Here is a 17,212-nt window from a genome sequence, read left to right as displayed (position 1 = left end):
AATCCTGCCGAGACGATCGGCCCAATCCCATTAGAGTAAGAAGCTTTAACGGGTCCTTGACCCACTCACAAATAAACGTGTGAATTATGAACTTTAAGGAAAGCTTTGCAATAAAAACGCACAACGCATGAGGAATTCATAAGGGAAACACAAATTATTCTGCGGATTATTAAGTAGCTCGTCACATATATATAATAGCGAGTCTATAATCCTATGCAAGTCTAGTCTCAAGGCGTAACACGAAATAAAGGAATTAAACGAGCAAAGATGACTCAAATAGTACAATTATAGCATGGCGTGAACCTAAGTCAACCCGGACAGAATCAGGATTTCTAGCATACGCACGGACACTTGTCACCTCATACGTGCGTAGCTCCCACAATATGGAGCACATAAGAATATAACACCTACAGGGTAAATTCCCCCTTACAGGATTAGACATGAGACTTACCTCGCTTCGAAGTCTCATAACCGGCTCCAACACCACTCTAACACCTCAAATTGATACTCGTCGCTAAAACTAGTCAAACAATATGCAAATCAATAAAAATATACTCTAATACTCATAACAAATTAATTTATAACGATACCCAACTCCGTTTGAAAAGTCAATAAAGTCAACCTCGTGGCCCACGTGCCTGGAACCCGATAAAACTCACAAAATCCGATAATCCATTCAATTATGAGTCCAATTATAATAGTTTCATTCAAATCCGACTCCGAATCGACGTTCCAAACTCAAAAATTCACTCTATGAAACGTTAGAAAAAACCCCAATTTGTTTTTTTTAAATCAACAACCAAATATCAAAAATGAGGATAGATTCATGAAATATAATCAAAACTAAGTAGAGAATACTTACCCAAATCCATATGGCGAAAATCGCAAAAATCGCTTTAATCCGAGCTCCATAGCTCCAAATATGATAAATGGCCGAAACCCCCGAAATATAGCTTTTACCCAGGTATTTACCTTTCGCGATCGCAAAGCACAACTTTTTTCAGCTCAAAATTGTCCTTCGCGATCGCGGAAAACCAATCGCGATCGTGAAGAACAAGCTGCCCAACTCTTCCGGTCAGCCTCTAGTATAATAATCATAATTTTTTGGAAAAAACTCTAAATGATAAATGGTTTGACTTTCTGAAAACTAGACACCAAGGGCTATAACTGTATTTGTTGGATCATCTCTAAGTTCCTTATAGATTGCAAGATATGAGCTTTCAAACTCAGCCATGTGCAGCAAGAATTTCTTCTTCGCGAACGCGATTCACAAATCCCTTTCTCCTATTTTTCTCTTTGCGAACGCGATCAAATGTCTGCGATCGCGATGCACACTGCTGTAGCCAAAAACCAACAATCAAAAATAGCCTAAAAATTATCCGGAACCACCCTGAAACTCACCCGAGCCCCTCGGGACCCCGTCCGAACATACCAACAAGTCCCAATACCTTATACAAACTTATCCAAAGGCTCAAAACACCAAAAATAACATAAAAATCATGAATCGACGATAAAAATCTTTCTTTCAACTTTCAAACTTCCAAACTTCGACGAAGCATCCGAATCATATCAAAACATTCCGAAATACGCTAAACTTTATGCACAAATCACGATATGAACTTATTCCAAGGCTCGAAATCCCAAACAGACATCGATATCACCAAAGTCCACCTCAAACCAAACTTAGGAAATTCTAAAATTTTCAAAATACTAACTTTCTACAATAAGGCCGAAATGCTCCCGGGCGACCCAATACTCAACCCGAACATATGCCCAAGTCCGAAATTATCATACGAACATATTGGGACCTTCAAATCCCGATTTCGAGGTCGTTTACGCCAAAGTCAAACCTTAGTCAATTCTTCCAACTTAAAACTTTCGAAATTAGAAATTTGCATCCAAATCGACTCTGAACTTCCCGAAATTCGATTCCGACTACGCGTACAAGTCACAAAACATAAAATGAAGCTACTCAAGGCCTCAAACCGCCGAGCGACGCGCTAGAGCTTAAAATGACCGGTAGGATCATTACGTTTATAATAGTTGAACTATATAATGTTCACGCTCATATCATGTCGATATGCTACAGGAAAAAAATAGCAAAAGTCGATTTAGTTTATCATAATCAATTAGTTAACATGTTGGTTAAACACATTCTTATACATGGAAAAAATCATTGGCTTATCATACTATCTAAGCAAACTCTGTCTTACATAAAATTATATTGCCAGAGTACGATTGACCTCTGGATTTGATTCATTGCTTATATATATGATATTGACCATAATTAACAAAAGCATTTTCTACTCTTGTTTCTTTTTCTTTTTTTTTTGTTTTTATTTTCTTTGCTTATAGAATAGACCTTCTATGACTTTGTAAGTACGTACTAGTTTTGTTTTTGTTTTCAAATCGATGGCCTTTGCATTTAGCAGTTAACTGAGGCCATTTTAGCTCATGGATTACAAATTTGCATGTCAATTCAGTCAATAGAACATGCTTATTAGCTAAGTGCAGAAAGAAAAAGAAAAAGAAAAGTTACGTTTTCATCAGTTTATATGTAGCAGTAAAAGTAGCCACCTTAAGAAAAACATACTAGTTATGCCCATAAATGTGTCGTTGATCATTACATTTCTTCACTTTCAACTTTCCATTTTGATGACTTTTCATGTTTCTTTCATTAGTTTTATTTTGGAAACTTAAATGTAGTAATTGACATTTGATCGTTTGGTCACATATTAGTCTTGATCACCCGACAACTTGTGAGTGAATAACAGACATTTAAGTATTCCTTTCTTCATTTTGATTTATTTTAATTATAAAACCTCAGAGAATTTTTATTTCCATGATAACCTAAAATTTCTCAACTCTTATCCTTAAAACATTCTTAAATAAGTGCTAGCCTGACAAAAGAACCTCCGTAGAAAGAGTTTTAAGTGACATGATCTAACGGTGTAAAATATGTTACTAGCAAATTTTTATGTTGAAAAAAAAAATCTTTATGATAATCATCAATTAGGACATGGTAAAAAATCTTAAATACTTATGTATTAAACAAAGAATTCCTAATTAATAAGGCATCGTATGTATTGGTGTTTGATGCTGGACATTGATTTTCCTTTTTTTTCTAAATTAAGGTGACGAAGGTTTTGCCTGGTGCCCTACCTTCTAAATTAAAATAATGATTACCCATTCATACATTCGAATACTCATGAAATTAAATATTTTTATTATTTATTGGCTGAATACATACAGAGACACTTAAAGTTGGCACGATTTTTCATTTAGACACCTAAACTCAAGGGTGTTTCTATTGAGTACTTATACTACCCGAAACTTATTCCGATTAAGCACTTCTTGCTGAGTTGACACATAAAGTAAGTTTCAACCAATATAGGCGCGTGAAGACCCAAAAAAAATAATTTTTTTTTTTATTTCCTTCTTCTTCTCCCTCAAAAACAAAACAGATCTGAGGCAGTCCCCATCTCTTCACTACCGAAATCCGGCGAGAGAAACCGGCGGCCTCATCCTCTCCAAAAAACCAATGATCCCCCTCTTCTTCTTCAATCCTAAGAAACCAGCTGCACCCCATCTCCTCATCTCCAACCGTCGCCGCAACAACCCAGGCTGCTCTAAGAGATTTTCGGCCACCACGCTGCCGCTCGGCTTCATCGCCGACGGCTAGCGACCCATTTCCAAGACCATAGCCGCCAGAACTCCAACCCAGCCCAGAAAGAGAAAAGCAACAAGTGTTGAACCTAAGCAACCAAATCGAATCCTTTTATTCACTGATTCTGCTGTAAACCAAATAGCAACTAAGAATGATTATTTACGTTCAAAATACAGCTAAGGTATATTATACAGCTAAGAAGCACTACAATTCTTATTAGGTGGCGTTTGGCTGGCTTAATTTTTATAGAAAAAATAATTATGCACGTATTGTTTTCTCCAAAATACAGGAACCGTCGTTTTTATTCTAATGGGATCGGAAAAAGAAACAGAGCAAAGCAGAGGAAGAAGAAGAGAGTAAAACTGAAATGAGTCCGAGTTCTTCATTTCAAATTGAAACACCATTAATGGGGTCTTTAAAAAGCTTGAAGGTTTAAAATGGGTTACTTGATTTTTTGAAAGTTTGGGAAATTAATATAGAGGTTGTCTTCGAGTCGTCGTGGGATATCTTTAGCTGAAGTTATAATAAATTTGGAGGAGTTTCTCTTAAAATTTTGGATAAAAATTGTGCTTGGAACAAGAACACACATGAAAATAGTGAAGAACACACATGAACATATAGTGAAGATGCGAAGTTAAGTAGTGTTTTTAGGTTTTTTCCTTTTTTTTTTTACTCAAAATAATATATGTCCTTTTTTTATTCATCATTCGTCACGTCAGCAGCGAGTGCATTGCAGAAGCTTTGTAAGTTTGGCTGATTGTCAAAGAAGTGCTTAATTGGAATAAATTTCAGGTAGTATAAGTGCTCAATAGGAACACCCTTGAATTTAAATGTTTAAATGAAAAATCGTGTCAACTTTAAGTGTCTCCGTATGTATTCATCCTTATTTTAAACCTCAATGAATATAGACAGAATTTGTTTAGATTTAACTAACTGTTTTATTCTTCACAACGTCTTCTTCAATATACAGATCAGCTTTGGTCCTCACTCCTCAGGTGATAACATAATAAACAACAAGACGAAATGGATTCATAAACAACAGCATTTAAGCTTTTAGTGGCTCAGAGAAAATAATTTTAAACATGCATCTCAATGATGGTTTATATATAAAAATCGTAAAACAAAGGTCAAAGTCAACTAATCCATTACTACTCAATCCCAAATTAGTTGGTTATATGGATATTCTATATTAATTTCGCTCTTTTTAGGAGTACATATTATGTGTAGATTGTAACATCGGCATAATTAGAAACTATTTGTACATAAACAATCAATTTAACACAATTCTCTTCTCTTTCTTTTGGTTTTTTTGAGCTTAGGATCGATGATGATTTGCATGCAATGCTAACAGAATTGGCGGAGATATATTAGGGTGCAAAAGTAAGAATGAAATAAAGAGAAAACAAACGTTTATCTGTTTTGGCCAAATACAAGAATCAGAAGCATTAATACTTTATCACAATTCAAGCTAGTTCTCTATAACATATATCTTAGAATTTTTTTCTCTTTAAAATGTATTTACACAAACCAAGAAAGTGCAGAGATTCGAACAATTAAAAGCTAGGGTGTAATCACCATCAGTTAGAGACGCATTAAGTGGCATGCCCCTTGCCAGGATTTGGGATAGATGTACCTTTGATTGTAGCCATTTTAAGCATGTCATCGTTTCTTTAACCAACTCGTTTACCACTATATTAGGTACTTTTACAATTTTGTCCATCAAATTTATAAAACGTGCATGATTTTCTAGCCATACGAGGCTATGATTAGAAAATCATACACATTTTTCAATTTTGACTGATAAGATTGTGAAGGCACCAAATATAGTGGTGAACTCGTTGGCAACAGAAGTTGAGGCATGCTTGAAATGCCTACAGTCGGAGGTAACTCCTAAGCCTAATCCTAGAGGGGACATGCCACTGACTGCGCCATTAACTATTGGTGATATAGAGCAATTCCATTCAATATTTTCTTCGGCAATCTCATGCCTAATCTTGAAGGCATTTTGGGGTTGAAGTTTTTGGTTTTTTATGAAGGTTATAGGCTTGAGGCAATTTTTGGGAAAATTTGTATGTCTCGCAGTTTTAAACCATTTATGAGACATAAAAACTTTTTTTTTTAAATGAAATATGATCTCCAAAATGGAAGAAATATATATAGAGATGAAGTAGAAAATGCAATTGTGAGATGAAAACAAACGAACAAAGAGGGATTTTTATAGTTGTTCTGAGGGAACATGGCAGAGTTAGAAAGAATCCAAAAAATTATGAAATATGGGAAACTTATAAATACCTTTCTATATTGTTTTACAATTAGATTTCAGAATTCAAAATTACACCTAACTTAACTTAAAAACCTACCAAAACATCAATTTAATTTAGATAGCATGGCTAAATTATTTCATTTTTCAATTTGTCCAGTCAAAGATGTGTAAACCTTAAAGTTATTTCCATATCTGTATTTGCATTCATTTGATAACAAATCCTAAATTTCTAGTCTACAATGATTAAATTTTTTGACTCACTATTTCAGTTAAGATGATCATCATTTCGTTGACGAATGAACTATATAATCTTTTGTTTTTAGTTCTTTTATAATTATTTATAGAGTATTCCATGACTTTGTAATTACTAATCTTGTGTTTGTTTTCAAGTCGTGGGACTTTGCATTTAATAGTTAAGCCGAGACCATTTTAGCTCATGGATTATAAATTTTCAAGCCATGCCTATTAGTTAAGTAAAAAAGAAGAAAAGAAGAGTTACATTTCCGTCTTATATGTTAAATTTTCTTAACATTTGATCATGCGATCACATATTAGTCTTTGATTAACAACAGCTTGCCAGTGAATAACAGACATTTAAGTATCATAAAATCTTCATTTTGATTTATTTTAATTATGAAACCTCATTGAATTTTCGCCTATTGTTGAATTAGGTAACCAATAACTTGTGGCCAAGGATGTAATAAAGAATCTGTAGTTCGAAATGACAAACATTTCATATATTTAAACATTCAGCTGTGTTATTAAAAGGGTGTTTGGCTAAGCTTATAAGCTGGTCAAATTGGTTTATAAGTATATTTTAGCTTATCTATGCGTTTGGTAAACACTCAAAGTGCTTATAAGCTAAATTCAGTCATAAGCTAGTTACCCCAACTTATGACTTTTCAGCTTATAAGCATTTTTAGTTTGACCAACACTTTTACTAGTTTATCCTTAATAATAATTTTTTAATTCAAAAAATATTTTTTCGAAAATAAATTTCTTGACCTTCTTTTCATTCCATATTCGTTGTCAATTCTTTTCTTTACAAAGAAATTTTTAATTTATAATCTTCGAGAAAACGTCAAGGGTAATTTAGTCATTGTAACAAAAGATTAGCTTATCAGCACTTTTTAATCAAACACATCAACTGCTTATTATCAGTTTCAGCATTTCTATCCAAACACGTAAATGCTTATTTTAAAAATCAGTTTCAGCACTTAAAAGAACTTTTCAGCACTTCAAGCTTATCAGCAATTTACAATAAGTTAATCCAAATGGGCTCTAAAAGCAACAAATCATACATTAATGGAACAAGAACTGCCAAACCTTAGAAAAGAAACCATTATCATAAAATGATGTCTAATGGGATAAAAGATGGTTGATTTGTCCTTCCAAATAAAACTTGGATACAGCTACCTAATTAAGAATATGTACACCAGAATATTTATCTTAATATCAAACAACAGCGCCTCAAATCCCAAACGAGTTGGAATCAGCTAGTTAATATACAACACCAGATTAATTAATCCCATGATTGTTGATGATCTACCCTGTAAACCCTTCACTAAAACAAACGACAACTCCTACATTCCTGCTGGCTAAAAAAAAAAAATAAGTGATCTATGGCTAGTAACAAAGAATCTGAATCGCCAGACGCTGGGCTCAGCTTTAGATCCATTTTCCAGAAGAAAATCCGGTTTTCTTTGGAGGAACTTTCAAGCCAAGTTCTTTACATTGCTCTTCATCAGGTTGCGAGCTCAGAAATCCTGTCCCAACGAAGTGTACCAAGGCTGATGCATCCTCGAGTTTTCTTGTTAAACTCAATGATGCCAAGGAAAGAGGAGCTGAAGTAGTCTTTGATTGCGTCTTTGTTGGCACAGTATCCAGCTCTGCTGCTCTAAGAAAGCGCTCGGTTGCTGCTTCCCAAGAAAGCTCATGCCTTTGTGTATCAGCCAAGGGAGCAGGCTCATCAGCCAATGCCTTGAGTATAGCTTTAACGAATCCATCACCATCATCATATGTTCGGCAATTTGGGAACTGCATGAAGAATTCATTTGACGGATGGTTGGCACATACAACAATTTTGCCCATAGCTAATGCTTCAGCCGAGGTTGTACAAACTACATCTGTGGTACTTGGATTAAGCAGCACCTTATAGCTGAAACCAAAAAAGGGAAAAAGAACATCAATTGAGAGAATGGCAAAATGAAGCCCCCTACTATAATAAGTACCCGAACTCTTAACACTTGCACAACAAATCACATTACGTTTAACACAAAATCCCAAAAATCTAAAAACCAAAGGAAACAAAATCTATTGACCAATGATTTTAGCATGATTCATATTCACCAGAAAGAGTTTGTGGATGAAAGTCAGTTTGAAAGTGAATGCCTGCGGTACCAAGTCTTAAAATAGGTCATCTTCCAAAATATCAAATAAAAAAAGGGAGGAAGTTCTAACATATGTTTCAAACAACATTTGAAAGATCCTATAGTAAAAAGCGCCTAGGCCCAAATTAATCTTCAAGATGAAAAAGTATCTTTTTTTAATAAGAAAAGATGAAAAAGTTGTTAACGTATATCCAACTGTCAAAAACTATGATCTAAATAATCTTCATCTCAGATGTGGATAGACCGGCCACATTTCTGTCTCCCTCCACATTTCTCAATATATTTGGAGAGAAGAAATAAAAGCTTCAGTAATAACAAGTTCGATCATTATTGATAAAAACAAAAGCGAGGAGAGGAGGCTGATGGCTATAGGATAAAGAAAAGATAACAAATATGGTTAAATTTGAGATAGTATCAACAAGGAGTATGCCTTAATTCATCAGTTTGTCAAGCTAGAGAGGTTCCTCTAGGTGGCTCTCAAATTTAGGCATTTTAAAATTTTTATCTTCAATACCTTAGAAACACAAGGAATACTAACTTGAGAAATATGATAGCAAGATGCGGATTCTAGTTAGATATACATAGATTCATTTTCTTAGCACACAAACTCATTGGACACTGAAAATGAAGATGCAGTCTCAAAGAAACATGAGAAAGAAGAAGTTCAAAAAAGCACTAGGATCTTGAAAGCTACTTTGATTTCAAGCTTCCTACAAACTGAGTTGGCTTTCTTTTTCTCTCTTAAGTTGGTTTTTTCTATGTTTCCATTTTCTTATATTCATTAGCTTTTCTGAATTTCCAGATTACGGATCTTGTACTAGCAAAAATTTCATTTTTAACCAAGTCAACGATACTGGTAAATTGAGGAGTGCTTTTAGATTGCTGTATTTATTATAATAACCTAAAAAAGATTGCCGTATTTATTCTGCTTGCTAGCTCTAGACGGCAATATAAATGAGGAAACTTGATCATGATGCTTCTGAATCATTAATATCAAAAAATTGTATAGTTTGCAGCATCTATGCTATGTAATATTTATTCATTAAAATTAGGGTTAAAGTTATCGATGGTTTAAAGCAGTTGTGACCTCTGTTTAGCTTTCCTCCTTTCTCATTTAACTTTTTGCAATTATCAGCCCTAAATATTTGCAGTGTCGAAAACTTCCATTTCCTCTCAACTTTTAGGCCACTGTTCTTTCGCACCCGAAAAATTAAGGTGGCAGAGGAGCTTGAATCAATCAGAGATTACTGTTCAAAATAATGTGTTTATGAGTATCCAAAACAGCCCACTTCTTCTCCAGTTATGAACTCCACCTACTTCGAACCCTTTAAGCTCGAGTCTTGTTCAATAATTAACGCAATGCACCAGAAAATAAAACCCAAATATCCTTTCTGAAAAGTTATCCAGCACTTCACTTTGTCTGTACAACAACAACAATATACCCGGTATATTCCCACATGTGGGGCCTGGGGAGGGTAGCGTGTACGCAGACCTTGCCCCTACCCAGTGAAGGTTAGCACTTCACTTTGTCTATAAAGGAAGTAATTATAAGGAGATAGTAAATCAGTCAAAGCTGGAATGACAAGAAGCATGAAGCCTACAGTTATAGTAGTAACAACTGACAACTTCTATCATCGTCTTCTTCCATTACTTCTACATGAAAGTGGACCATGCTGTTTCAACTACATTGTTTTGACAACGACAGGAATGATTGGTAGAGAACACTAGCAATCAGCGATTACTAGATCACTTTCATACACAAAATATTCCATAGCCTATCTACCAAATATGTTAACTAACATGGATTGCAATACTATTTTTTAACTATTTGTTTTATCCTTCTTTTAGATTCTCTATTTTGGCAGAACACTGTTAATCAAAGGGATGGAGGAAAAAATAGATGCTTACAGAATTTTTATTTTTGGTGTAATAATAGTTTGTTGGAGGATATGAAATTTATGTTTGAAGGTTCGAAATGTATGAATCTGAAGATGTAGCTATAAATCTGTAATTACCCTCTTGTTATTTTGATAGACCTCTTTGATCGAAAAATATAGTCAAAACGGATGGAAAAAAGAAAACCGAAATCAACAAAATGTTAAGTCCGCAAATCCTCTCTAATGGAGTATGTAGGCTTCTCTTTGCAGCCAGCAAACTGGATCAGGCATGATAAACTACGTTCTAGGAACAGCAGATACATATGCATTCCCACCCACCCAACTCCCTGTGACAATATTCCCAATCCAGAATAAATGACATATATAACAAGAGTGGGCAAACAGTTTAACAGTAGAAAACAGTTGGCTCTTACTCGTGAAATGAAGGATCTGCATGATCACGTCCGGGATGAGACCTAACTGCTAATTCCAACTTCTTAGCCTCCACATCAATCTGAGCAGAATCCTCACCACTACCATATAAATCAATCTCAAATCCCGGAAGTTCCTTTTGATGATCACGTAAAAGATCAAGTAGCTCTTTGTACCCTTTGTTCCACAACTTCTTACCAATGTAATAGACACCTTTGCTGAAAGCTTGGCTGCCAATTTGCTGCTTCTCTCTTGTTTTCAGCCCAATCTCAAGGAACTTTGGATTAACTCCATGCACATTGCAGACCACAGATCTTGGTAGATCCTGGGTTGCAGCGGATAGCCGAATGACCTGCCAATCCAAGCAAGTAACTTTTATAGATCAAGGTATTACGCACAAAGTACCAAAAGTCATGGTAATAATTATACTACAACCAATCGGTCCAACCAAGCGATCATCAATTCCTATATTACAACCAACCGGATGACCTGAGCGTGCCTAGCATGCAAAATAGACTGCTCAGTTTTCAACTTTTGAGCATTATAGTTTTTGAGATGGAATATGCAAGCATGTTTCTGCAACAGCTGTTCAAACTTAACAAAGAAACATCAGTACATTAAAGTGTCAAATGTCAAAGAGTTACTTTCAACCTAGGTTAGCTATTAATAATTCATACCAACCCCCCCCCCCCTCCCCCCACACACACACACAAAAAAAAAAAAACCACCTCACAAAGTAGATCTTCATAAATAACAAAAAAATTACTGAATAGAAGTATTTTACCTTGTGGCAATAGATATCAACTACCCAACCATTGATGTACTTTATTAGAAGTGCTACCAATATGTTCCTCTCTCTCTTGACAATCTCCCAATAATTGGTGTGAACAATTCCTACAACCATGCGAAATTTTTCTTTCCATCTCTTCCCATGATGATACCATGTAAGATGCTCGGGCTCCTCAAGGACAGCGATATCTGCTTCATCATCTGGGATAACTACTGTAATATCCCCCAAAGCAAGAATGCTCCTTAGATCTAGAGAAAACTGCAATTCGGAAGGCAACACTTTATTTCTGATAGAGTACCCCAGAAGCATATCAATTGAGACAAAATTAAAGTACTAATAAACAAAAAGAAGCTGCCGACTACTTTTGCATCATGAGAGGAATGGCCCTCCAAGAGTTTATATCACAATCTTATCATTGATGAACTGGCAATAATTCTAGAAGAAGATCAAAAGGAAGATCTGTAATTCCCTTGTCCTGACAGTTATTGTTATTGCACTTTAGATGTGAATCATGTGTTATTAACAGATTTCATGTTTACTATTCCATGAAGAGAAGGGGAAAATGTATAATCCGTAGTTGGAAGAGCTCGAGAACAATTTTTATAGGAGAGAAATTATTATTTGCTTTCAACAACTAAGGAAATGAAGGAAAAATTGTTATTTTGAGGCATAGACAAAACTATATAAGGAAAAGATATGACAATCTAAATGCAAGGAGAGCAGCTTCCCTCCCCACACTCTAGATCAACCTGGTAAGGACTAACAAGGGAAAGAAGATCAGTAACTCATATATATAAAAAAAGAAAAAGCATTCATGATTATTTGGTTGACTTTCACAAACAAAGCAAAGCAAACATCAATAGTCTTCGATGAACAATTTTAAGCATACATGGTCCCGATATTTGATTCAGAAGAATATATCTTCACCAGTTGAAGTATGTAACTGGATATGCTCCCACAAATCTAATAGACTGGAGTTTTCAGTGTAATAAAATTAGACAAATTCTCATTCATATTTCAGATTTTGAGTTACCTTTCCAGGATAAAAACGTATACTAAAATTCGATGCAAACCCAGTCCTCTCTTCCACCCATTGGCGGACATACTTTTCCTGCTCCAAGTGTGAATTAAACGTGATATTGTTGGGAAACAAGTGTTCCTGATCTATCAACGGCAGCCAGGGAACGACCAAAGTGACCTTCATCGCACCATCTTTTGCAAGATAGGCCGCACGAAACAGAGGATTAACAGCAGTTCCAGTTAGCCATGGGATGCTTGCAGTAGTGAAGATGGCAATGTGCTGTTTCTTGTCCATTTAAGGATGTCAACTCAATTTATTTGCAGCTGTTTTAACATACCAATCAATGTCAGGAAACGCCACCTTCGCACACTAAATTGGAAGCTATTTATGAATTCCATGAAATGCATATAGACTTATAACGTGTTTTCAAATAGAAGTTGTTGTTTGATGGACAAAAATACTAAGCTCTAGATCACTATCAGAAACCAAAGACTGATAAATAAAGATTTAATTAAGCAAAGCAAGTTAAGAAAAAGGAAAATGGTGGTGCAAGAGACTAAAAAACTAACCATTAAACTTCTATTCCATTTTACCTTCCTGGTAATTATACAATCTACTGGAACATGCAGTTATATACTCCAGGAACAAACATCTTAGATCCTAACACTACTTTTCAAGCACAACTTGACATATTTGGTAAAAACAAATTCATAACAGAAACAAATTGAGTAAAATTAAAGACTTGACATAACACGCGAACACCCATTTCCAGCAACTAAATTTACTCTTTTTGCAGGAAAAAAATGCACAAATTTCAACCAATCTGAATAAAGGGGGCTGAAAAATAGCACTAATAACTGAATCTTAATAAGTAAAAATGGAAAGAAAAACAAAGAACTGAAGAAATAGACAAAAGTCATACCAGATTACAACCTTGTACGTTGTTGAGTACGCTAAAACACTGACAAAGATTTAGAAGCGGAGTTTAAGACAAGGTATCTTGAGTTGATTACCTGAATTTTCTCAAACGCCAAGTTTGAAAATTCCACAGGTTTAGGCAACTTTCTTGAAGAAGAAGAATTAGTGTTTTTTAGGCAAATGGAATAATTAATTAAAACTCATACAAGGGAATAATAATAAGATAATGATGGTAATAATAGTGGATTAAAAAGCTACTAGAATGGGCTGGAAAATAGGTTGAAAAGCAAAGCAGCGGCATATAAGGAAACTACTTGAACAAGTACAAGTTTGTGTTAGTTTTTTACTTACCGTTGAAAAAAGAACAGACAGACAAGTTTGCTCGCGTATAAACACTTGATTGGTTGGTTGGTTTGCTGACGAGGTTTTAGAACGCTTCATTGGCACAACCAAATACCAGAACTGTTTGTGGGCCCCAATGAGTTGCTGGATTCATCCCTAGCACGTGCTGGATTCTGTTTCTTAGTTGGCAAAAGTCCAAATTTGCCCCCAAGTTTGAAATATATCATCTTGTTATAAATATATTATATTATGCTTGTTCATTTAGTACGTCGTTGTAAATAAGTTTCTTGAAGAAGCTTATCCATATGGGACTACTCGGTAAATATATTTATCTATTTAGTATTCTATTGGAAATAAGACTCCTGAAGAAGCTTATTACTTCATTACTCAATTATGGATAAACATTATCCCCAGTAGAAGATTATCCATACCGGGTACAATAAGTTTATCCTTTCGATACTCCATTATGGATAAACATTACCCCCAGTAGAAGATTACCCATACCTGGTATAATAAGTTTATCCTTTTCGGTACTCCGTTATAGATAAGTATTACCACCGGTAGAAGATTATCTATACCTGGTACAATAAGCTTATCCTTTCGGTACTCTGTTATGGATAAACATTACCTCTGATAGAAGATTATCCATACCTGGTACAGTAGCAGCTTACACAGCAGCTTGCAGTAGCAGCTTATACAGCAATTTCATTTCTTCTATAAATATAGGAGATTTCAATTCAGTATGTACATGTGTTTGAAGTTGAATAATATATCAGTTTCTCTCTATACTTGTCCTTACTTTACAGTCTTTATTTTATAACACGTTACCAGTACGAGACTCTGCTATCTCGAGCAAATACTTTGAAAGTATCAGAGCTACGAACTTTATTTTTCTAAATAATGTCAAATCTTTCTAAACTTGAATTTGTAGCCGTGGATATATCGAGCAAAAGCTACATGTCTTGGGTGCTTGATGCTGAAATTCATCTTGATGCGATGGGTCTGGCAGACACCATCAAGGACAAAAATCAGGCATCAAATCAAGAACGTGCCATAGCAATGATATTCATATGTCATCACCTTGATGAGGGCCTGAAAATGGAGTATCTTACTGTTAAAGATCAAATCATACTATGGAATAATTTGAAAGATAGATATGACCACCTGAAGATCGTCGTTCTTCCACAGGCATGATATGATTGGACTCATTTAAGGCTACAAGATTTTAAATCTATCAGTGAGTATAATTCTGTTACGTTCAGAATTATTTCCCAATTGAAATTATGTGGTGATAATATTACTGATCATGATATGTTGGAGAAAACTTTCACCACTTTTCATGCCTCGAATATGCTCCTGCAGCAGCAATATCGAGAGATGGGATTCAAAAAGTATTCTGAACTTATCTCACATTTTCTTGTAGTCGAGCAACATAATGGGCTATTAATGAAAAGCCATGAAAACCGACCTACTGGTTCTTGTCCATTCCCTGAAGTGAATGAGACGAACTTCTATCAAGCTAAGCGTGAAAGAGGTCGTGACCCCAGTCGTGGTCATGTCTGTGGTCGGGGAAGAAACTCTAATCATGGTAATAATAATGTACCAAAGAACCCTCCTCACCACCAGCAGTGGAAAAGGAAGGAACAAAAGCATGAAGCGGTGCAAGCAACAAATGCAGAAAATGCATGCTATAGATGTGGAGGAAAAGGGCACTGGTCACGTACCTATCGTACGCCAAAGCACCTGGTTGAGTTTTATCAAGCCTCCCTAAAGAAGACAGAGAACAATGTTGAAGCACTTGCTTGAGCTTTATCAAGCCTCCCTAAAGAAGACAGAGAAAAATGCTGAAGCAAATTTTATTTCTGAAGATGATTTTGACTTCATGCATTTAGATGTAGCTGATTACTTTGCACTCCCGGAAGGAGAAACAAGCCATGTGATCGGTGATGAATCTGTAGAAATGTAAATATTTTAATTATTGTTGTTTGTAGTAGCTAGTATGGTTATGTAATTGTTGTACATATATAAAAGTTATGCTTTGATAATATAATGATGTTTCCTATCATATTTACTTTGTTTATGTCATTTTGAAAAATATAGATAATCCTCAAATTATGTTTGGATCAAAGACCAATCATGAAGATATTTGTGTAATTGATAGTAGAACAACTCATGTCATATTCAAAGATGAAAAATACTTTTCTTATTTGCATAAGGAAAAAGCAAATATTTCAATGATCTCTGGTAATATAAGTTTGATTGAAGGCTCCAGAATAGCCACTATATTTCTGTCTAAGAGAACAAAACTTATTATAAACAGTGCATTATTCACTGGATATGGCGAGGATTCCGATCTCCAAGGAAATGACACTATATGAAGCTGTGGAGGTCGAGCATTAAGGTTGTAGGTTAGGAGGTAGTTGAGCATATTTAATCTACCAGTGTGAGGCTAGGTTGATAGGATTTAGTCTTAGACTGCTAGTGGTCAGTATTGTGTTTACACTACTCTTCCATTTTCACAGTCTCGAGCCTTATTTACTGGTTATTATTTCTGTTTTCCATCTATTTACTGGTTCTTGTGATGTTTTTATTATTTCTATGGGTTTTATTGATGGTACTGATATATTTTCTCTTTTCATCTTTTTGTCTTCTTAAGCCAAGGGTCTTTCGAAAATAGCCTCTTTACCCCCATCAGGGTAGAGGTAATTTGTGTATACACTATCCTCCCCATACCCCACTTGTGGGATTTTACTGGGTCATTTTGGTTGTTGTTGTATTATTCTCCTCCAAGTCCAGAAAAAACTTGTTAAGTTTTATAGATATCCGTCGAAACGAGTATCACGTTGAGACGAAGATGAAATGAATATGGAATATCTTTGTATTACGAAGAATGTTTTTGGCCAGAAGTGCATTGTAGAAAAGTTACCAACTTTATCTTCTAGCTTATACTTTCAAAGATTAGTGCAGTTGAAACACACTTTATCGTAAACTAGAAGTTTCCTGATTCAAATATTTTTGTACTTTGGCATGGCCGTTTGGGCCATCCTGGATCAATAATGATGAGACGAATTACTGAAATTCGAGTGGGCATCCATTAAAGAACCTAAAGATTCTTACAAATGATGAATTCTCTTGTGATGCTTTTTATTAAGGCAAAACAATCACTAGACCATCACCAATGAAAGTTGGCATTGAATCCCTCGCCTTTTTAGAGCGTATAAATGTGGAAATATGTGGACCTATTCACCTACCAAGTAGGTTGTTTAGATATTTTATAGTCCTAATAAATGCATCTTCAAGATTGTCTCATGTGTGTCTACTATCATCTCGCAACCTGGCGTTTGCAAAGCTATTAGCCCAAATAATTTGATTAAGGGCACAATTCCCAAATTATCCTACAAAGGCTATTCGCCTTGATAATGCTAAAGAATTCTCATCTCAAGCTTTTGATGATTATTGTCGATCAGTTGGGATAAAAGTTGAACATCATGTAGCTTATGTTCATACTCAAA

The 17,212-nt window shown here is 35.2% G+C and overlaps 1 protein-coding gene across 2 annotated transcripts; it reads right to left on the bottom strand.

The window, feature by feature from the left end:
* Positions 1-7,260: 7,260 nt before the first annotated feature.
* LOC107778488 (digalactosyldiacylglycerol synthase 2, chloroplastic) lies at positions 7,261-13,684 on the bottom strand. 2 transcript variants are annotated; one of them, XM_016598755.2, is made up of 5 exons: positions 13,363-13,684; positions 12,453-12,763; positions 11,414-11,677; positions 10,632-10,981; positions 7,261-8,088 (listed from the first exon to the last, which is right to left on the bottom strand). In XM_016598755.2, exons 2-5 carry the CDS (start codon positions 12,732-12,734, stop codon positions 7,599-7,601), a joined length of 1,386 nt encoding a protein of 461 aa, XP_016454241.1. In that variant the 5' UTR covers positions 12,735-12,763; positions 13,363-13,684; the 3' UTR covers positions 7,261-7,598. The 2 variants fall into 2 exon arrangements, with proteins under 2 accessions (XP_016454241.1, XP_016454242.1); XM_016598756.2 differs by having other exon boundaries at positions 13,454-13,684.
* Positions 13,685-17,212: the final 3,528 nt, after the last annotated feature.

The sequence above is a fragment of the Nicotiana tabacum genome, chromosome 7 (assembly GCF_000715075.1).
Source record: "Nicotiana tabacum cultivar K326 chromosome 7, ASM71507v2, whole genome shotgun sequence".
Lineage (NCBI taxonomy): Eukaryota > Viridiplantae > Streptophyta > Magnoliopsida > Solanales > Solanaceae > Nicotiana > Nicotiana tabacum.
The sequence above is the reverse complement of the archived record's forward strand: the minus strand, read 5'-3'. Positions and strand labels throughout refer to the sequence as shown.